Below are 22,853 nucleotides of genomic sequence, written 5' to 3' on the forward strand. Positions count from 1 at the left end.
ACAATTTTGGTAAAATTGAAAGGAGGTTACGCCGAGTAAATAGCAAGAATGTCACACATTAAAATTGTGCACACCCCTGGCAACGGTGACAAACGATGTAAATTTTACTATCTATAGTTGACAAGCCTTTACAGATTACCAATTTAGATTTACAGAGGTGGTCTGGTGCTAGAATTACTGCCTGTGATCTGTTTGCGGTGATACCTCACGTGTGGAACGATCGCTGTTTGCGCGCATTCGCCTTTGCCAGCGAGTACGGGGCATTTTAAAAACATTTTTTTGCGTTAAATTTTTCTTTTGATCACTTATATTGTTATCACAGGGAATATAAAAATATCCTCTGTGATGGCATCAGGCAGTGACAGGTACTTTTTATGGAGAGATCTGGGATCTGTTACACCCCAGATCCCTCCTCTGCCCTTAAAAGCATTTGATCACATCAAAATTAGTGCAATCAGATGCTTTTAATTTAAAAATGGTGCCATTTACATCCAGCGAAAACTGGAAGGGATGTAAGCTCATTGCTTCCGGTTTCCTATATCATACAGCCGATTAAAGCCGCTCCGGTCTTTGTTTGCCTCTATGATCAGTTGACTGAAGCGCTGGCTGGTCGATTGGCTCTCCCGATGGGACAGGAGGGCCAGAGAAAGCCGCGGAAGGCGGTTGGAGGGGGGATGTCCCCTTCTGCCGCTTATAAAAGCAATCCAGCAGCTAGTTAGCAGATAAGATTGCTTTTACAAGAGCGGACCGTCAGCTCTAATAATACCAGGATGATACCTGTAGATGCAGGCATCATCCCAGTATAACCGCTTGAACTCCAAGGACTTACCCGTATGCCACCAATCATCAAGTGGTTAATTGCGAGTGGGTGGTCCCCATATATTTAGAGGCGGGGTCTGGGTGAGACCAAACCATCAACTGAATGTTCTGTGGGCAGAAAAATGGAAGACCTTGGGCAGGTTTAGCAGTGAACCGGGATTTGGAAGCTTGACGTTGCCAAGTATGTAAAGGAAGGGGTCCTTAACGGTAAGAATCCGCAGTTTGTGTTTCTAAAAACGTACAGAAATAATGTATATTCATCTAGAAAAATAATCTGATGGCCTTTGTGAGTGAAGAAGGAATTTCTAGCTAGTGTGGTGAAACGGAGTAGAGTTTAGAGGACAGGGGTCTAGTGAAATTTCTTATCTTATAAACTATGTACAGATTTTCTTCTTTTTGTATTGCTGACATCAGGGCAATGCTGACCTGGTAAGAAGATCCAGGACCTGTTGTCTGCGGCTTGGGAAAGTAGCCAGCGCCTCAACGATGGTGCAGGCGGCCTGTCTTGCTGACTGGGTGGCCGGGGTAAACAAAACCTGCATAGCAAGAAGAAAAGCATGAATCTGTACACATGGCTGCAGAGATCTGTACAGAACAGAAAAGCCATCACATGCAGGCAGCAGTAATGGCGACAGATACACGAGGAACGCAGGGCGCTCACTTGTCTCAGCCAATTGTTATGTCCAAGTTTAAGTTCCAGAGGAGTCGGCCTCTTCCCCTTTCCGCTCAGGAATTGCTTCCACTTCCATGAGTATTTCTCCTGCAGGTACAGCTGCCTCAGTTCTGCTTTGCTCAGGGTTTTTCCAGTGTTGTCAATTCCTTTCAAGGAAAAAAAAAGTAAATTCTAAATCAAGGGACTTTTTTTTTTTTTTTTTTTTTTTTTTTTTACACACATCTTCCGCACTGCACATTGACACCTGATTAAGCCATTCATCAACCTGGTTCAGTAGTAATCAAAAGAGAGAAATGCCAAATGATTGGGTTTTTAAGGTGCTATAGACACAAAACACTGTTTATGAAAAAATGTTTCTTTATACAAATCTTAAACATAATGAAGATGAAATTCTTTACATGTTGTTCAAGCAAATATTCCAGTATTTCTCGACATGTTTCTCTACATAAATAGAGCTTCTTCAGGAGATTTTTAATTCTGGGTATTGCTCATGTAAACTAATAAAGTAATAACAAACAATGACATATGAAATACATTAATTTACATAAGCAATATCCAAAATTAAAAATCTCCTGAAGAAGCTCTATTTATGTAGAGAAACATGTCGAGAAATACTGGAATATTTGCTTGAACAACATGTAAAGAATTTCCTCTTTATGATGTTTAAGATTTGTATAAAATGTTTTCACAAATCATGTTTTGTGTCTTCAGCACCTTAAAAAACCCCATCATTTGGTATTTCTGTCTTCTGATTAATCTTCTCAGGGTGTGGTGCGTTAGAACTATTGGTACACTCATCTATATACATTTAATACCTGGTTCAGTAGCGTCACCCATCTCCCTGTTGCCTCCTCACTGAACAAAGAATCAGCTCAGGAGGCCAACCCATGAAGCCATTATTGTCGGGATCCCTGCAGGGCCTGGGAGCGGCTATGTGATGTCAAATCTGCAGAACTAAATGCACTCCTGTGACCCAGAGAAGTATGGCTAAACAAGCTTTGACCTTGCTTACCTTTACCATGTTAAACCTTAGATGACATTTTATTAATAATTGGGAATTAATCAATTTTACCGAAAAAGGCAAAAAAAGTCCTTAGACACATCTTGCCACGAATGAAAGGTGAAAGGACATAGGCACGAATGATTTGGTGTATTATCTGCTGATGCTGTGTATATCTCCAAGTACAATGAAGGGCACATCCAGCGGTTACCCACATATGACAACACAGGATCAGTATTGCCCAACCAATACACATTATCATACAGTAGCCTGCCACTGTCCACACGAATATTTTGTGTATATATATATATATATATACACATACATATATACACACACATATACATACACACACACACACACACACACACACATATATACACACACCTATATACATATACATACAGGGCTTGACAAATTTGCCTGAAATCTAGAAGCCAGCTAAAAAAGTTAGGCGCCAGTTTTTTTTTTTTTTTCAAACGAACAACCAAGCTTTATTTAATAAAACGGATACTAAATTTACACATAAATACGACTAGAACCCCACTCTCCTCTATAGTGCAATTGGATGGAAACAGACTGTCTGTCTCTTTCCATCCGATGCCATCTGATCCTATCCACGGGATGGATAGAAAATAGAACCACCATCCGTCTGTTTTTGGCAGACAGGACCAGATGGCGGCAGATTACTGCTCTCCATAGAGGAGAATGAAGGGTCCGATCAGGTCTGCCTGAAAAACTGACAGGTGGACCTGATCAGACAGCCCGTGTGAAAGGTGTGGCACGGCAATGAGGGAAAAAACACGTGTCACGTGTGTGGCACGGCAATGAGGAAAAAAAAAGAAAAAAAAAAAAAAAAAAATTGTTTATTTTTGTTAATAAATTAAAAAAAGAAAAAAATTTAAAAATGTATTTATTTTTTTTACATTTAAAAAAAATAAATAATAATAACCCCACTCCCTGTCCACTTACCTTTAAGCAAAGGTAACTGGACAGAGATGAAGCCTTAAAAAAAACTTCCCTCTCCTCCCCTCTTTGGAAGGAGATGGGAAGGCATTGAGAGCATGCATTACTCCCGGCCACCACAAGAAGGCGCCAGTTCCCCTAGCCTCTCATCTCTCAGAAGAAGGCCGAAAAGCCGGGGCCTCAATTTTTGGATGGCGTGGAAGTCCGTGCACTGGAGGAGGAGGTGGGGGGCGCAAAAGGGACAGGACACCTCCTGCAGGGCACCCCAGGCGCCAGGTCGCTAATTCTAGTCGCAAATGCGACCTGGCGCTTGGGGTTTGTCGAGCCCTGTATATAATAAGACCCTTGGTTATTATGCACAGACGTGACAGTGGGGAAGAGCAACAAGAGAAAAGACAAGCAGTGATACCTCTGGCGGGTAGACACTTCTTCCAGGCCTCATATGATGCTTTGGGATCTCTCTTGAGCCAGAGCTGTGCCTGGGCATGGATCTCATTGCTGTACGGCTTCACTGTGGTCAGAGAATCATTTGGAACATCCTGAAATGATAGACAGGATCAGAGCAAAGGAGGAAGAGGAGATGGGTTAAAAAAAAAAAAAAAAAAAAAAAAAAAGTGGCATCTGTACAAATATGATCAGCTATTGAACAAAGTTAGCACTTTTAAAAATATTTAGTGGAGATTCAAATGCTAAGATAGGGAAACCACTGAGGGGTGTGTGATTGGAGGATAACCACTGAGGGGGGTGTGTGATTGGAGGATAACCACTGAGGGGTGTGCGATTGGAGGATAACCACTGAGGGGCGTGTGATTTGAGGATAACCACTGAGGGGGGTGTGATTGGAGGATAACCACTGAGGGGTGTGCGATTTGAGGATAACCACTGAGGGGTGTGCGATTGGAGGATAACCACTGAGGGTGCGTGCGATTGGAGGATAACCACTGAGGGGCGTGTGATTGGAGGATAACCACTGAGGGGTGTGTGATTGGAGGATAACCACTGAGGGGTGTGCGATTTGAGGATAACCACTGAGGGGGTGGGTGTGTGATTGGAGGATAACCACTGAGGGGTGTGTGATTGGAGGATAACCACTGAGGGGTGTGTGATTGGAGGATAACCACTGAGGGGTGTGCGATTTGAGGGTAACCACTGAGGGTGTGTGCGATTGGAGGATAACCACTGAGGGGCGTGTGATTGGAGGATAACCACTGAGGGGTGTGTGATTGGAGGATAACCACTGAGGGGTGTGCGATTTGAGGATAACCACTGAGGGGGTGGGTGTGTGATTGGAGGATAACCACTGAGGGGTGTGTGATTGGAGGATAACCACTGAGGGGTGTGTGATTGGAGGATAACCACTGAGGGGTGTGCGATTTGAGGGTAACCACTGAGGGTGTGTGCGATTGGAGGATAACCACTGAGGGGCGTGTGATTGGAGGATAACCACTGAGGGGTGTGTGATTGGAGGATAACCACTGAGGGGTGTGCGATTTAAGGGTAACCACTGAGGGGGTGGGTGTGTGATTGGAGGATAACCACTGAGGGGTGTGTGATTGGAGGATAACCACTGAGGGGGTGTGTGATTGGAGGATAACCACTGAGGGGCGTGTGATTTGAGGATAACCATTGAGGGGGTGTGTGATTGGAGGATAACCACTGAGGGGTGTGTGATTTGAGTAAGATGTCTAGAAAGTTCTTTAGGGATTATTCATGTATTCTCTGAGTAACACATTTATACTGGAAAGGTAAAGTGATAAAGTGGTTGTAAAGTTGTAATGTATTTTTACCCTAATGCACTCTACGCTGTTAGGCTGGGTTCACACTTGTGCGATAACCGATATCGCATGTGATTCGCACTGCATTGATGTGCAGATAACATGCGATGTCTGTGCGTTGAGAATTCTGCCATAAAAAACTATATGGCTGAAATCGCATTGCATCCACACCAAAATGGTCCAGGATCCTCCGTTTGGTCCGCACTGTTCACACACATATGCAATCCGACTCCTGCACCAATTGACAGCCGCACTGCGATCTGCACATCAATCTGGGGGTGTCATTAACTTTACACTGACACCCCCAGCAGTTCGCAGATCTCAGTGTGAACCAGTGTGCAATTCAGGTGCAATGCAGGAAGCGGCACTGAATCACAGGGTTTCCCACATCGCACCAGCGTGAACTGGGACCCCCAAGCCCCCCTTATATCTACCTAAGCCCATTCTCCATCTAGGGCTATGCACAAGAGCAATAGCTCTCTCCCTCCTCACTGGGCAGATTAATAGCAGTGGCAGCCATTGGCGCCTGCTGCTGTCGATCAAATTTTGTAACATGGAGGGGCGGGGCCGAGCTGCACTGTGTGACTATAGACGTAGACAAGGCAGTTAAAGGTTTGAACTAAGCACGACAGTGTGAAACAAGTTTACTGAGCACCTTTGGACCGTGTGTGCGTCCTGTTTGCCCTTTTTAATGGATTTTCAATAAAGCATTTGAACAAATTCTCTGGATGTGCCGCCACCACCTCTCTCCGTTCTCATGGATTATCTCTGACTGCGGACCAGGCAAGCACCCAGATCCTCACAGCTGTACATGGGATCTCGCTGGCTGTTTGGAGCGGTGTGAACCCAACTCTCGGTTATATAGCTCAGGTTCGAGCCCACACGAGCTCCCCTATAGAAAGTAGCTTCTTATGGGGTCACTTGCCAAAGAGGAGTAGCCAGGAGTGCTGCCGAGGGACCCCAGAAGAGGAGGATCGGGGGCCACTCTGTGCAAAATAGTTGCAGAGCAGGCAAATATGACAGGTTTTTTTTTTTGTTTGTAAACCTAAGATTTAAAAAATCCCTTTATATTAACCCGAGAATCCAATCAAATACGTATTTTCATTTCTGCTGGGGCTAAAATATAAAATTACGTCCAGCCAGTCATTGGAAAGACCAATCAGAATTCCAAGAATGGGTAGAGATATAAAGGGATATGGGTAGAACGGTGGTATGTACTTAAAACGAACATGCCACCTGAAAGCCAATTCGCCAAGTATACTTACCCATCCATGCACCCTCACTGCAAGCTCCACCAAAGTGTCAGAGCTTACCACGGTCGATGAAGACACTGCCTTACCCTATGTAACAAAAGGTCAAGTCTGACAATGGATATAGACATGGCTTCTTGGGAAGGATGGGGGGGGGGGGGGGGGTCAGCACATGCGCACCCCCTGCCCCCCCACCCAGAAGCCAAGCTGAGTTACACCAGTATAGCACAGAGGTGGCCAGGGAGCACAGATTGAGGAGTGGGATATATGGGGGTAGGTGAGAGGCATTGTCCTATTGCCCTGAATTGACAAAATGACATGGTCTCAGTAAGGGATAAATTCACAATGGTCCGTATATAAGGGATGCAGGTAGACATCTTAGGTGTAGAAGGGGTTTTACCTTATTCTTCTTGCTAGTTGGTGTTTGTGGTTTAATAAGCTTTTGCAGGATCCTTAGACACATTAAAGTGATATTCTCCACCACCACTGGAGTCTTAATGTTCACAGCCATCAGGAAGAGACTAAGAGCTGCAGCAGAGAAGATGTATAACAGATATTATAAATGTGAAAATAAATGAACCTATTGCTAGGCCCTGCATTGCAAAAGCACAGGATTCACCTTGGTGAAGGATTCATTTAACTAGGATTCACCTTGGTGAAGGATTCAATAAATAGCAGCACTTCATTAAATGTGGTGCCATTAGCTAGGGTTTTTTTTTTCATGTACCAAATGAGCAACACTCCCAACAATATCTAAATATTTCCAGGCGCAGAGGGCTCCCCTTTATCATTGTGCTGGACTGTATACTCACCACAGCGAAGGCGGAGCTCCCAGCAGCTGTCTTCCTTGGAGATGGAGTCTGTGAGGAGCAGCATCTCGTATTGCAGACTGCTGGCCTGGAACACAAGGATTTGGAACAATGAAAACAAATTGTGTATACAAGTATTCAAATCTGTTCATTTTTCGGTATTAGTCTACAAACACTGCCTTACTTTTAAAATGCACTTTACGCATTGAACGTTTTAAATGCATTGCATTACAGCCCATCTGCATGTACAGCTGGTGGTGAAGTATGCTGTCCAGTTATTTATTGGCTGTTAAGGACGCGGCGGGAGGTTGTTATGGAGCCAAAACTCGCTATGGTCCTTAAAACCAGTGATAAGGCCTCCCCCTTATTGGTCAGCAGAAGTGATGCTGCCACTGGAGGGGAGGAGGAGGTGGAGGCGGGTAAGCCTGGAGCAACTGATGTGATGGGAGAAAAGGGGGGTGCAGCTGGATGGCAAGATTTTACACTGCCCCTGCTACCCTGGTAGAGAAAAGGGGGGGGGGGGGGGAGTGCAAGGGTGCATTTTTCTTTACCTATCCGCTGATGCATGTGCCGACTCCTTAACGATCAGCTATTTACTGGTTAAGGATGCCAACGGATGTCCACACTTACCAACAAGCATTGGTTTGCCCCCCCCCCCTTCCTCAGAGACTCGTAAGCTGGATTTAGAGGTCTACATCTTACTACAGTCTGTACCAGCGAACTACGCCCAGTGGACTTTCTTGGTGGATTTATTATCATACTTTGTGCACTTCCCCCTTTTCTCTACCAGGGTAGCCGGGGCGTTTTAAAATCTTGCCGTCCAGCTGCACCCCCCTCTTCTCCCATCACAGCTGTTGCTCCAGGCATACCTGCCTCCTCCCCTCCAGTGGCAGCATCAATTCTGCTGACCACTAAGGGGGAGGCCTTATCACTGGTTTTAAAGGACCATAGCGAGTTTTGGCTCCATAACAACCTCCCGCCGCGTCCTTAACGGCCAATAAATAGCTGGACGGCATAATGGACGGTAATGAACTAGGCTGGTGCGCCCTCTGCATTCTCCCTTTTCAGTTTCCTTTGGGTTTCCCCGACCCTCTAATAGTGGCAGCACAGCAGGACGATGACAATACCAGCTAAGGTCGGTTTCCAGTTATCCAAGTCACATAAACAACCCTCAAGGGCAGGAGCATCAATTTCCTTTGCGAAGCATCGTTTTGCCACCTGACCGCAAAGACGCACCTAAATAGGCACTCTAGGCCCAATTTTGGTGCATCTTTGTTTGGTTCTCATTGACTTTAATGGACGGTGCATCTCTGGTGACCTTTTGGAAAGAGCACCAAAGATGCAGCTTGCAGGACTTTTCAAACTGCAGCATAAACACAGGGCAGCGATGTGAAAGGTCTCATAGGATTTAAAGGTAAACAATTTTGATGCACTTTTGTCCCATGGTAAATGTTTGTTTCAGTGCAGCAAAAACACATCAGTGGGAAGGGGGACTAAAGCATAGGATTAGACACTCACGAACAATGAAATTCAAGAAGGAAATAAAGTCCATTCTTACCAGGTCTGGATTGGCCCAGTGTCCTTTAAGCGCCGTTGAGACTTTCCCAATGATCAAACCATTCAACTGCTGAGTGGCTTCTGGATTGTCCCTTTAAGGTGAAGCACAAAAGAGTAAGGCAATGGCTTACATCATAAAATCATCAGATCTAGAGACCTGGGGAGCATGAGCTTACCTGGTAAGGAGGCACATGACCTGGCGCACTTCATCTCGCATGGCTGCCGGGCCGCGGCGGAGATTGTAGTCAAACAATTCCCGTATGAGGCCCTGGGATACCAGGATGTGGCGTATGGTGCTATTGGTGGCCAGGGCGCGGAGCAGAGTGATGCAGTGCTCTGTCACAGCAGAAGCACAGCCGTAACACTTGGTGGAGGAGGTGTGACCGCAGCTGAGAACAGACAAGGCTCTGTATTGGCTGGCGGTGAACGTGGGCTGCACGGAGGTGCGCGAGGACCTGGTAGCGGCTTCTCTCTGCTGCAAATCATATTCCAAAAGCTCCTTCCGAGAGGCAAAGACTTTCTGAGAAGCAAAAACACAGGCATCAGTTTGGGGCATAATAGCATTTTTTGGATAAATGACAACTTCTCTTAGTTGGTTGTCAACTTTCGTATTACCTGTATGATCTTAGAAAGCTCATCGAATGAGTTCTTGCAGTCCCCACAATACTCCTGCGCCAGCTGCAGTATATAACGATTCACGCTGGCAGAGGTGGAGCTAATCCCTCCGGCATTGGCTGAATCATCCTGAGGGACAGAGTGCAATCAAGACAAATCCTCTGTAAAAGCAACATGGTGCCGTACATGTGATCAGCCAATAGGAAACCTACCTGGGGCTTCTCAGGAGCCGCTTCATTGACTTTACACAGAAGATTCTCCAGCTGCGGTCGGTGGCCCATCAGCTGATGATAGACGCGGTCAGCTTTGTCCAGCAAAGTGTTAATGTTCGTCACAGCCTAAAGGGACAAGATTTTATTAGGTTAGAACTATAGGCAAAACTTTTTCTTTCCTTTTGGATAGAGTAAGAGGATTATAACCCATATAAAAAGATTTTTACCAGCTTTGTCCCAATATTGAGATTTCCTGTCACTTCCTGCCCAATGGCCAAAACAGGAAGTGAGAGGAAATCCCTTGTTGGGGACCCCCAGGTCACCAGAACAAGTGTCCCCATTGGAAGAATTCCCCTCTACTACGTTTCTGGGGACAACCCAAAATTTGGGATTTTTTTTTTTACTTTTAATAAAAGCCTAAACAGGGAAAATAGAAATGGCGAATCTCCCTAACCAGGGCACAGACCGCAATAAACCCGACAGGGGGTCTTAATCCCTTTCCCCACTATCCACAAATGTATATATATATATATATATATATATATATATATATATATATATATATATATATATATATATATATATATATATATATATATATATATATATATATAAAAAAAAGTTTTCCTTTAGTTATACTTTAATGTTAACCCCTTCCTATGGGATGTCGGCATACATGTGGCAGCACAGAGTTGGACCTTATTCTGTACGGTCATGTTTATCTTATACTGGGTAAGTGTTAGCTCGCACCCATCATGGTGACTGTGCTGTCATCGGCAGCTCCTGGTCACTTATCAATGACTGGCAGCCGTTAGCGGTGTCTACCAATCATTATGTATGCATGTATGAGATATATATATATATATACATACACATGGAAGACCAGTGCCATTTCCCCTGGCGCTTTGAGGGAGGCCGCTGTCCCTTAAGTTTTTCCCCCCTCCATTCCTTACTCTCCTTCCCCCCCCCCCCCGGGGTTGGAGACCAAGGATGCAATTTAGGGGAGTCCAATCAGCTACTTCGGGGGCGGGGAGAAGACATTGTCTCTCTTCTACAGTCAACTTTAAAAGAGAAAGTGGTGTCATTCGCCTGGCTGTGTTGTGTGGCAGAGCTGGGCAAATCTCAGAACTCGTTCAATGAAAAAAATAAAATCTTTTGGAAGATAAAACTGCCCCATGAGCGTTTTATCTGTATATTTAACTGCTGCCTGGATTAGGCTTTAATTTTTGAAGCCAATAGGCAAAACCCTACTGTTGCTTTTCAAATCCTCTCTCAAATTCAAAAGGAGTCTATTTTCCCATCTCTCTGCTCTGTTTGCAGAATAGAATATATTTGCAATTTACGAACAAGCGAGCGAAGGACTGACCTTTTTGCGATCCTCCTCATTCTCAATAGGATCTACAGCACAACAGGGCCGGGCGTACAACATGAAGTCAAAACGGGCGTACTTGCAGAAGCCGCAAGCGTTGCACAAAAACGGATCTTTTTCATCGTAGTTAATGGATCTAAAAAAGGAGACAGACTGTAAACATTTGTACAAAGAGCAGCAGAAGACACAGCAAGAGTTACAAAGTGGCAGGCTGGGCACTGACCTGCATTTGTGGCATTGGTACACATTCTCTCCGCAGTTTCCACAGACACCAGGATTGGCTGGCACTGAAGCACTACAGCGCGGGCACTGCAGAGTCTCTGATGAAGCCTGGTAGTTCTCATAGAAATCTGCAAACTCGATCATCAAGTTGGAGGCAACAATAGGGAGTGGAAGGTCAATCTTCACCTCTGTCTGTCCAGGAGTCAGCTGAACCTTTTTAGCTTTGTGCCAGCGGGCAGGCCTGAAGGGTGAATGAAAACAGAACCAATTTATTAAGCAATTCCTTGTCTGAAAACAGATCAGATGAAAACTGGGAGGAGCCAACTCTAATCCCTACTTGCTCCAAAATGCCCCAGCTTCACACCTTTTCTCCAGAAGATAGTAAAAATCCCTCACTTCAGTAGCTGCTACTCCTCCCCCATTAGTATATATATATATGTATGTATATATATATATATATATATATATATATATATATATATATATATATATATATATATATATATATATATATATATATATATATATATATATATGAACAATTGTCACAAATAGGCCTGGTCCTTAAAAGTCCACTTTCCCACTTTTTTTTTTTCTGTTGTTTATATACTGTAATCATTAGGATGTGGCACTGGTTCTTACCATTTATACACCCACAGTACCACCCTATGTTGGTGTAATTGTAAATTTCTAGTATTTCCACCCCCATTAGTACCAGAGGCTCCTATTCCACTCTTGCACCACCCGCTCATTCCAGAATGCTCCACTCGCTACACCCCGTTGCCCCCTTTACTCTTGTTCTTTAAGCCGGCCATAGACAGTTTGAATCTCAGCCAATTAGGCAGGGACTGGCCGAAATTCGAGCCATGTATGGGCAGGCTGAATGTACCCAAGCAGATCGATTGATAAACTTGGGTTTTACCACCTGCCGTTATATCTGTTAGCAGTAACCACTTTGTTCTCCCGGCAGGGAGGGATCACCCTGTCTAGAGAACATACTGGCTCAGCGGGAGGGATTACTCCAGTAACATCGACTGTGTTGATGGGGAAATCGAGTGATTTTCTTTCCTGTGTTTGCAGAAATTTAAAATGCTGTATAGCCGGCTTTATAAGAAGTATGGTTTTTGTAACAGTCACCAACCTGTTCTGAACTCGTACTGCCCTTTAACACTATACCACAGACTTTCTCTTATCGCAAATTCATGTAGAAGTCTCACTTGTTTTTGAGCTCCACGATTGCTTGGACAGTCCGGTTGTTGTAATACAAGTTGATGGTTCGGACCATCTTGGTGCGTTTTAGGTCTCCGATCTTCACGGTCACTTTGCTGATAGTGTGGCTGCCGATGAGTTTGACCACTTGCTGTGTGGTGGTATAGCGGGTGTCCACTTTAATGGATGACAGCTTGATGTTCTGTTCAGATATAAAACCGAGGCATTCAAAAAGTCAGCACATGTCAGCTTTGAAGTGAGGCACACAGGATATATATTCCCATATCTGCCAGCTTTTTATGCATGAATTAGGACCTTGGCTTTGTCACAAGGGGCCCTCCAGTATCCATACATAGAGTATAAAAATTAGTAGGACGGAACCCTGAAACAAAAAGCTACAAACCTAAAGCAGATATAAAAGCCACCGATTAATGTAGTGTCCATTATTAACCACTTGCCGACCGCCTGCTGTATATTTACTACGGCAGGTCAGCTCTATCGCGCAAAATCTCATACCTGCATGTAATTTGGTTCAATAGCCACTGGATGGCGTGAGCTGATTGGACACAGGGGATGCCAATCGGCGGGTCCTGTGGACCTGATATCTGCCAGCCATCCGCGATCATTCCCCAGAGAGGCAGAACGGCGATCTGCCTATATAAACCAAGGCAGATCGCCATTCTGACAGGTAAGAAGATGGAGATGAGCAGGAACACCGATCCCTGTCTTCATCCAGTCAGACCATACCCCACACAGTTAGCATGCACCAGCTAGGAGCACATTTAACCATTTGATTGCCGCTGTTAGCCCCTTCCCTGCCAGTGTCATTAGTACAGTAACTGTGCATATTTTTAGCACTAATCACTGTAATACTGTTAATGGTTCCCCAAAAAAGTGTCAGTCAGGTGTCAGATTTGTCTGTCGCAATGTGGCAGTCCCGGGAAAAAAAAAAAAAAAAAAAACACATGGAGATACCCATTACCCACCAAACGAAAGCCCAATTTGTCCTGAAACACAGTGGATGCACAAAGTAGGTGTGCGGATTTGTACAGGTTTACTAACAGGTCAAAGCTTCAAAATTTGACTTAAGGATCAAGATTGATTTTGCCCTTAGGCACGAAAGGGGTTAACTGAAAGTTCCCACAAAATGCTAAATTAAAACCATCTGAAAGATGGACTTCTCTGCAATCTTTACCATCCCCCAATTACTGGTTCATAAGAAACCCTGCATGTGATTGGTTGTTTCTTCTAACACATAAAAAGATGGGCAGCTAAGTGACAGTAATTAATACTCACACAAAACGGAACTTCAGGATTGTTACACACAAGACACGGGTCACTTTCCAGGTAATAACCATCAAACTCCACCAAGCCAGAGAGAGTGCTGAAAGAAAGGTAAAGGGGGATCAATGAATTACCAAATGAACACCAAAACATCAACTATTACCACAAACTCCCCCGCTGTGAGGGGTCTGAGAGTGAGAGCCAAGCATTGCTTACTTGTATATATTAGAGTTGGGGTGGTTGGTCAGGATGTGGTTTTGGGTTCGGAGAATCTCAACAGCCTTTTGAGAATATTCTTTAAACTGCATGAAAAAAATAAAGTAAATCAGTATGAGGCTTTTCCACTTTACATCCCTAAATATACCGATACACCAACATGGATTGGGACTTTCAAGGCATTCCAACACCTAAATAGCTGAACAAAACACAAATTTTAATTTGAAACACCTAGCCTGCTCCTGCAGACTGCGCCATTACCCATTAGTGAAGGCTAATACCATCGGGCGGCGACTGTCAGAGGACGTAAGAAAAATACAAATTTTAATTTGAATCATCATAAAATACATTAAAAATCATATAGGTTGCTGCATAAGCAATTGGTCATCAAAATATTTGGGTACAATAGTCTCCTATGCCAAAGCGTTTCAAGATTACTCTCTTTAAGGCTACGTTCACATCTTGGCGTTGCTATTACAGGCATTTTTACAGGTGTTTTTTCAGGCGTTTTTTTGTGCAGGCGTTTTTAGATTGAATAGAGACCAACGGAAAATGCCTGTAATCTGCCCAAAAAGAAGCTCATGTACTTTTTTGAGCGTTGGGTGTTTTGCTCACGGCGTCAAAACGCTCAGGATGTGAACAGGGGCCATTGAAATGAATAGGATTTGTCTTGTTGGGCGTTTTGAGAGCTGATCCTAGAGCAGAAAAACTCCCCCAAAACGCCTCAAAGCGCCTACATGTGAACGTAGCCTAAGGGAGCGGACAGTCTGAAAACTGAAAGGTGGGCACAAATACCATTATTTATAAACCTAGTTGGTGCTTTGGTAAGAACGGTATTTTTGCCCAACTTTTAGTTTGCACTCAGCTCCCTTGAAGAAGAGAGAGTAATCTTGAAACGCGTTGGCATATATGAGAATATTGACCCCAGATATTTTAATCACCATTTGCTTATGCAGCAATCTATATAGTTCAATGTACTTTATTAAGCGTTTCAAATAAAATTTGTATTTTATTCAGCTATTGAGGTGTTGGTGTGAATCTTGAAAGTCCCAGTCCATGTTTAACTCTGTCTGCATGAAAAAAAGAAAATGTCTGAGTCTTTAATGACAGATACTCACAGATGGCTTCTACTAAATGTTCTTACCTTCTTCTCTGTCTGCGGTGTCTTCAGTGAGAAATATCCGAGGAGATCAACAAACTGGGCAGCTTTGCGCCCGTAGGCTGGAAGCTCCGGCCAAATGGACCACATCAGGTCCAGGAGAAGCTCCTGTTGGGCCTTGTTGGAATTTCTGCGAAAAAAAATACAGTAAGGCCCCTTTCACACTTGTGCAACTTGTCCAGCCACTTGTAACTGCAAAGTCGCATGACAAGTCGTACCCCGTGATTTACAATGAGTATCATTCATGTCCGTGCAACTTCAAAAGTAGTCCCTGCCAGTAGTGTATTTTGGTTTTGTGCTGCCCTAGGCAAGACTAAAATTGGGCGCCCCCCTCCCCCTCTTATGTAAATTTGTCCCACCCCTTCCTATTTAACAGATATGACTCCCTACAAAATTAAAGGAGAGAGAGAGAGAGAGAGGAGAGAGGAGAGAGGAGAGAGGAGAGAGGAGAGAGACATGATGTCACTGGTTGCAAGATGCCAGGCGGCTCTAGCAACCAGTGGCCAATAGAGTCCCAGGTGGAGGCGGGGGCTTTTTTGCCGCCCCCCTTGCAAAGTGCCGCCCTAGGCCTGAACAGCACTAGTCCCTGCACTACTTTGGTCCGACTTTGATGCGACTTGAGGTCCATAGACACAGGCATTGCTTCAAGTCACGTGACACTCAGGTCCTACAAGTGTGAAAGGGGCCTAAAAAGCTACTTCAATTCATTAAAGTGACAAGAAGGAGCTGGAACAACGTGCACTCCCCTGAGAATTACTCCATTTATCAAAACAGACAGAATTTCTGATTATAGGAAGCGTACTGACCTGTAGATATGCAGGGCTAAGCAGTGAGCCTGCCAGCGTACAGACGAAGCGTTTGACTCGAGGAGGAAGCAGCGGAGGAACTGGATCAATGTCTCTTTATCAGCAAATTTATTTAGCTGGTTAACGAGAGCGGTGCACTGCTGCTCCTCCTGGCTGTTCGAACCCTCGCCTGAAAGACAAAAAAGTTTGAGACTGGGCCAAATGTCAGCAATGCCCCCCCCCCATGTAACCATCATATTCATCCCAACAAGACATACCGTCTTTCTCTTTCTCCTTTTCCTCTTTCTTACTCTTCTTGGTTGAAGACTTGGTCTGTGATCCAGGCTGCCCAGAGGATGGAGTGCTGGAGGAAGCCGAGGATGAAGCTGCAGAGGAGACTTTACTGCCACACAGAGCACAGGACAGGAGCTGCAGCAGCACCGGAGATACGCCTTCATCTACTAAGAAGCTGACTTGGAGCAGGAAGTACAGAACCGCTGATGGGAAACAAGGAAATATAATTCACACAATACAGATGGACACAATGTATAACACTAAGTGCCGGTTCACACTTGTGCGAGTGCTGGGTTCGCATGTAATATCGGAGCGCACTGCTCCGACATTACATGCGATTGGCTGTGCGGTGCGAGTTTAGCCATACAGTTTGTATGGCTAAATTCGCATCGCACCCGCAGCAAACACGCACAGGAGGCATTTTTGCAGCCGCATCAGGATCGGATCGCACAGCGGTTCACACTTGTGCGATCCGATCCTGTGCGAACTGCACGATCGCACTGCGATATGCGATCAAACTGGGGGTGTCGTTAAGATTACATTGACACCCCCAGCGTATCGCATATGGCAGTGTGAACTGCCGGGGGTGCGTGTGCGATGCGGGAACAGGCTGCGAATTCGCAGCCTTCCCGCATCGCATAAGTGTGAACCGGCACTAAAGGAATAATATTTTATTTAGTTTTGGATAGAATGGAGATGGATTAGAACACTGGTCAGGTTTTTATTGATCTCTGTGCCCCTGTAAAGGAGATTCACCCTATTTGTCCTGTGTACCATTATCATTGAAAGGGAAAGTAAAAGAAAATCCCAAATTTTGGGCTGTCCCCAGAAAAGTAATAGAGGGGAAATCTTCCAATGGGACACCAGTTCTGTTCCCCTAATTTGCAGGGATCTCCACTCACTTCCTGTGTTGCTATGGGACAGAAGTGAAGGTAAATCTACATAATGGGACACAGATGGTGAAAAAAAAAAAAAAAAAATGGACAGGGGTTATAACCCTCCCTTGCTCCATCCAAAAAAAAAAAAAAAAAGAAGTTTTGCCGTTCGTTCCACTCTTAACCGCTTAAGGACCACCCCATGTAAGTTTACTGCGGCAGGGGGGCCCTTAAGCACAAAATTACGTATCTGTACGTGATTCCGGTCATCGGCTCTGGGGAGCACGCTCCCGCTGTGATTGGACACAATTGGAGCCAATCAGCGGCCACTCATGATCATTCACAGGAGAGGCAGAATGGAAGTCTGCCTATGTTCAGTAAGGTAGAGCGTGGTTCTGTGCGGGAGGAAAATAGAGATCTTGTGTTTCTGCTAATGAGAAACACAGATTTGTCTTCCCACAGTTACAACACCTCCCCACCAGTTAGAAAGCACCACCTAGGAGCACACTTAACCCTTTGATCGCCTTGGATAACTCCTTCCTGTGTCATTTATACAGTGACTGCATTTTCTTTTTTTTTTTTAAACTGATCACTGTATTGGGGTCACTTGTCCCCAAAAAGTGTCACTGCATGCCAGATTTGTCTGCCGCAATGTCACAGTCCCACAAAAAAAAAAAAAAAAAAAAAAATAAAATAAAAAAAAAAAATTAAAAAACACTGATCGCCACCATTCCTAGTAAAAAAAAACAACTTTTTTTTTTTTTAAAGTCCGTAAATCTAACCCATAGTTTGTAGTCGCAATATTTTTTATGCAAACCAATCAATACACGCTTATTGGGATTTTTTTTAACCAAAAACATGTAGCAGAATACACATTAGCTATTTTATTGATAAAGAAATTTGGTTTTTCACTTTTATTGGATAGGTTTTATAGCAGAAAGTAAACAGCCACAGGCGCTCAACAGAAGTCAACCTTATCAATCAAATTCTGTTGAAAAAAAAAAAAGCCGTTGGATCAGCAGCTGCAGCACTGATCTGTGTATTCTGACTGCAAAGCAGTCCTCTTGCTGTCAGAATACAATAGTGCAGCAGGGAAGATTCTCCCATCCACCTCAACTGTTGGATGGGGGAAAAACAGATTCAGGTTGGAACATAAAAATATAAAAATAAACTGAGCTCTGAGCTAGGTTTGTAAATTGCATTAAAGTAGTAACTTCAGAAGGGGGGGGGGGGGGGGGGGAGTTTGAGTAACTTCACTGCTGGGAGGGGGGAGGAGTGTCAGATCTACAAATCTCTTGATAGAAAAGGCAAGTCTCTATTCAAACCCTGTATTATTGTGGTTAAACTGGAGTTTTCTATATCCTCTCTGCTACCTGGTTTCACATTTAGGCGATGAGTTGTGACCCCCCCCCCCCGATTAAACAGAAGACTTGAGGGACTTACAGTCATCTTTGATGCAGAATTTCTGCCAGTTCACAGTTCTCTGGGATGCGATTTCAGCGCAGGCTTTGAGATGTTCCATCTGAAACAAAATGACTTTGGTAAATACATCAGAATCCCCACTAAATGACAATCTGTAACCTTTTCCCCGCTCATCTCTTACCAGGTTAATCAGCGTGTCATACTGCAGCGCAGACCCAGAGCTCGCCGTCACCACCCCGGCACGCAGGAAGATGCCATGCTCCTCTAATAACTTTTTGATGCCACGGACATGGGAATCCAAGGTGTGCAGATCTCGCAGCTGGCGATACTTTTCCTTTGAACCGCAGATAAACAAGAGGAGCTTCCGAACTTGGCGGCGAACAAACGGCGTCTGCTGAATCATTAGATACTGTGGAAAGCAAGGCTATGCACAATAAGTATAGTGTATATGCTACTCCGACAGAGACAAGGCTGCCCACTGACATATCCTGCAACATATACTGCCCAATGTCTTATCCTCAACACACTGCTCACCATCATACCTTCCGCACTCACATACTGCCCACCATCATACCTCCTGCACTCACATACTACCCACCATCACACCTCCTGCACTCACATACTGCCCACCATCACACCTCCTGCACTCACATACTGCCCACCATCATACCTCCTGCACTCACATACTGCCCACCATCATACCTCCTGCACTCACATACTACCCACATCATACCCTTTGCACTCACATACTACCCACATCATACCCTTTGCACTCACATAGTGCTCACAATCATACCTTCCGCACTCACATAGTGCTCACCATCATACCTTCCGCACTCACATACTACCCACCATCACACCTCCTGCACTCACATACTGCCCACCATCACACCTCCTGCACTTACATACTGCCCACATCATACCCTTTGCACTCACATAGTGCTCACAATCATACCTTCCGCACTCACATACTGCCCACCATCATACCTCCTGCACTCACATACTGCCCACATCATACCCTTTGCACTCACATAGTGCTCACCATCTTACCTTCCGCACTCACCGCCATACCTCCTGCACTCACATACTGCCCACATCATACCCTTTGCACTCACATAGTGCCCACCATCATACCTTCCGCACTCATAGTTCTCACCATCATACCTTCCGCACTCACTTACTGCCCACCATCATAGTTTCTGCTCTCACAATGCCCACCATCACACCTTCTGCACTCATAGTGCCCACCATCATAATTTCTGCACTCACAATGCCCACCATCATACCTTCTGCTCTCCCTCCTGTGCACTCGGGAAGCTGTTATACCCTCTGCACACAATGCCCACTACCATACCTTCCGCACTCACATACTGCTCACCATCATACCTTCCGCACTCACATACTGCTCACAATCATACCTCCTGCACTCACATACTGCCCACATCATACCCTTTGCACTCACATAGTGCTCACCATCATACCTCCTGCACTCACATACTGCCCACATCATACCCTTTGCACTCACATAGTGCTCACCATCATACCTTCCGCACTCACATAGTGCCCACCATCATAATTTCTGCACTCACAATGCCCACCATCATACCTTCTGCTCTCCCTCCTGTGCACTCGGGAAGCTGTTATACCCTCTGCACACAATGCCCACTACCATACCTTCCGCACTCACATACTGCTCACCATCATACCTTCCGCACTCACATACTGCTCACAATCATACCTCCTGCACTCACATACTGCCCACATCATACCCTTTGCACTCACATAGTGCTCACCATCATACCTCCTGCACTCACATACTGCCCACATCATACCCTTTGCACTCACATAGTGCTCACCATCATACCTTCCGCACTCACATAGTGCTCACCATCATAATTTCTGCACTCTCACAATGCCCACCATCATACCTTCTGCTCTCCCTCCTGTGCACACGGGAAGCTGTTATACCCTCTGCACACAATGCCCACCATACCCGCTGCACTCACATACTGCTCACTGTCACACCTTCCACACTCCCTCCTGTGAACAATGAATGTGTTATACCCTCCGCACTCTTCTTCTGTACATAGAAAACTTTACATTTCCTCTTTCACCACAAATATTACACGTGGTTTCTACTCCTTGTTGACTCTTCTGCATGTTAACATTTTCAGAATTTTTTTTAAATCTCCAACATTGCCCCTTTTGGAATGGATGTACTTTTATTAGAGGCCAATAAAGTGGAACTAAACCCTTCAATCTTTTTTAGCTAAGCAAGCTACGATCTTATGGCCCACACACACACGATCCAAAAATCGAACAGATCGTCCATTTTTTGTTTTTATTTTTTGAATGCCAGTCGCATATCGAAAATGGAGAGGTTACTTAAGCTACAAAAATTCTTATATGACAATAAAAAAATTTGAAGTAATGTATTTGTATTGTATTTTCGGATGACCACTTTACTGAATAAATGAAAATCGTCCGATCTGGTATCGTGCGAGAAAAATTTTCCCGCTTGTCTGATCGGATCTCATCAGATGAACGGTCCTGAATGGCTCTCAAACGCTGTGTACTGATAATCAGATTATCGTACGATTGCTTCGAAAGCGCTATTTTTCGTTCGATTCGTAAATCCGTGTGTACGGGCCAATAGTCTCCGTTTGATCTGCAACTGCCATGGTGCTGCACATGTGATCAGTAATGACCCCGGCCATTCAATGATTTCACAGTTGAAAGTACAAGCAAATGTGACAGTTAGCATTTTCTAGCATGCCACAAATTTAACTTTTTTTGAAACCGTTAAAACTCTTGGGTTTAGTTCCACTTTAAATGTAAACATCAATTACATTTTTATATCAGGTCTTCTTTACAGACCTCAGACAGGAAGTAGAACCAGGAATGGTCAAAGACAGGGGGAGGGATTCGGGAGTTTGTGTCTGCAATCTTCTTTATCTGGTAAGGCAGACGAAGAACCATCTCTGTGAGCAGTTGGGTGTAGGCCTGGAAAACATCCGCCGCGTGGCCCTAGACCAGGAACAAGAAGACACTGCATTAAATTGTGTTCATTTAATATGCCTATGAATGGGCAAACACCAAATAAGACAAAAAAACTGCTCAAATAACTTCTGAAGTACACCGACTGAAAACAAAGACCTGAACGATCGAAGGGCTCACTTCTGGGTATCCACTACCCCCACCCCTTACCCTCTTCACCCCTCTGGCAGTACATTACTGTAACCCATGCATATAAAGGGCTCAGTCAATATTATAGTCATCAGGTAGTCATAACTAGAAGGACATTCTATATGAGATATTAAAGTCTTGTTTTTGTTTTTTAAACAAACATCTTACTTATCTGCTCTGTAATGGATTAGCACAGAGCAGATCGGATCCTCCTCTTCTCAGGTCCCTCGCCGGCGCTCCTGGCTCCTCCTGGATACCCCCACAACAAGGAGCTTGCTGTGGGGGCACCCAAGCAGGCACGCTCCTGACCTACCGGTTTATGTGTCCGTTCACACACACAGAGCCGTGGTTTGGCCCCGTGCCCTCCGTTTCCTGGCTGTGATTGAGAGATGGGGAGCCAATGGCTCTTGTGAACATGGCTGGATCGAGGGGGGGGGGGGGGGGAGAATCTCCTGCACACACGTTTTTTACCTTAATGCACAGAATGCATAAAGGTAAAAAATGTCTTGTGCCTTTACAACCACTTTCCGAACGCCAGCAGTACATATACTGTGGCAAGTCGGCTCTGTCCTACGAAACAACGTAACTGTACGACGTTTCACAGGACCACTAGTGGGGGCACGTGCAACGATTGGCTACAGGGGAAGCGAATCAGTGGGTCCGGCATTCGCGAATGCTGCCAGGCACCCACTATCGCTCCCCATGGAGACAGAACAGCGGTCTGCCATTGTTAACACAGCAGACCGCTGTTCTGTCAGTGATGAACACAGGGATCCTCTTATTTAGGAACACAGATCTCTGTGTTCATGCAGCAAGCCCATCCCCCACCCCTCCCCCCAGTTCTATAAAGCATCCCCTAGGGACATATTTAACCCTTTGATCGCCCCTGGTGTTATTCCCTTCCTTGCCAGTGTCAGAGTGACAGTGCATATTTTTAGCACCGATTACTGTAGTAATGTCACTGGTTCCCCCAAAGTGTCAAAAATACGCAAAAGCTTATTAGGATTTTTTTTAAAAAAATATGTAGCAGAATACAAATTGGCCTAAAATGATGAAAAAATTAGATTTTTAAATTTTTTTATTGGGAAGGTTATATAGCAGAATGTAAAAACTTTTTTTTTGCTCTCTGTTTCCAACGCAAAAAATAATCGCACAA

The 22,853-nt window shown here is 44.7% G+C and overlaps 1 protein-coding gene across 1 annotated transcript in view; it reads right to left on the reverse strand.

The window, feature by feature from the left end:
* The window catches only part of UBR4 (ubiquitin protein ligase E3 component n-recognin 4), a gene marked incomplete at its 5' end in the record, with an annotated part of 115,452 nt that overhangs the window by 15,305 nt on the left and 77,294 nt on the right, over positions 1-22,853 (reverse strand). Inside the window, 20 exons of the mRNA XM_082274031.1 lie at positions 1,246-1,355; positions 1,481-1,638; positions 3,868-3,997; positions 6,884-7,011; positions 7,296-7,380; positions 8,851-8,941; positions 9,026-9,369; positions 9,465-9,593; positions 9,677-9,802; positions 11,043-11,181; positions 11,269-11,508; positions 12,485-12,678; positions 13,773-13,860; positions 13,977-14,062; positions 15,121-15,265; positions 15,942-16,110; positions 16,199-16,417; positions 18,533-18,611; positions 18,693-18,920; positions 21,389-21,538. Of these exons, the coding sequence (XP_082130157.1) occupies positions 1,246-1,355; positions 1,481-1,638; positions 3,868-3,997; positions 6,884-7,011; positions 7,296-7,380; positions 8,851-8,941; positions 9,026-9,369; positions 9,465-9,593; positions 9,677-9,802; positions 11,043-11,181; positions 11,269-11,508; positions 12,485-12,678; positions 13,773-13,860; positions 13,977-14,062; positions 15,121-15,265; positions 15,942-16,110; positions 16,199-16,417; positions 18,533-18,611; positions 18,693-18,920; positions 21,389-21,538 (3,038 nt within the window). The remainder of the gene's footprint in view (positions 1-1,245; positions 1,356-1,480; positions 1,639-3,867; positions 3,998-6,883; positions 7,012-7,295; positions 7,381-8,850; positions 8,942-9,025; positions 9,370-9,464; positions 9,594-9,676; positions 9,803-11,042; positions 11,182-11,268; positions 11,509-12,484; positions 12,679-13,772; positions 13,861-13,976; positions 14,063-15,120; positions 15,266-15,941; positions 16,111-16,198; positions 16,418-18,532; positions 18,612-18,692; positions 18,921-21,388; positions 21,539-22,853) is intronic.

Source organism: Pelophylax lessonae, assembly GCF_965119305.1.
Source record: "Pelophylax lessonae genome assembly, chromosome: 12".
Lineage (NCBI taxonomy): Eukaryota > Metazoa > Chordata > Amphibia > Anura > Ranidae > Pelophylax > Pelophylax lessonae.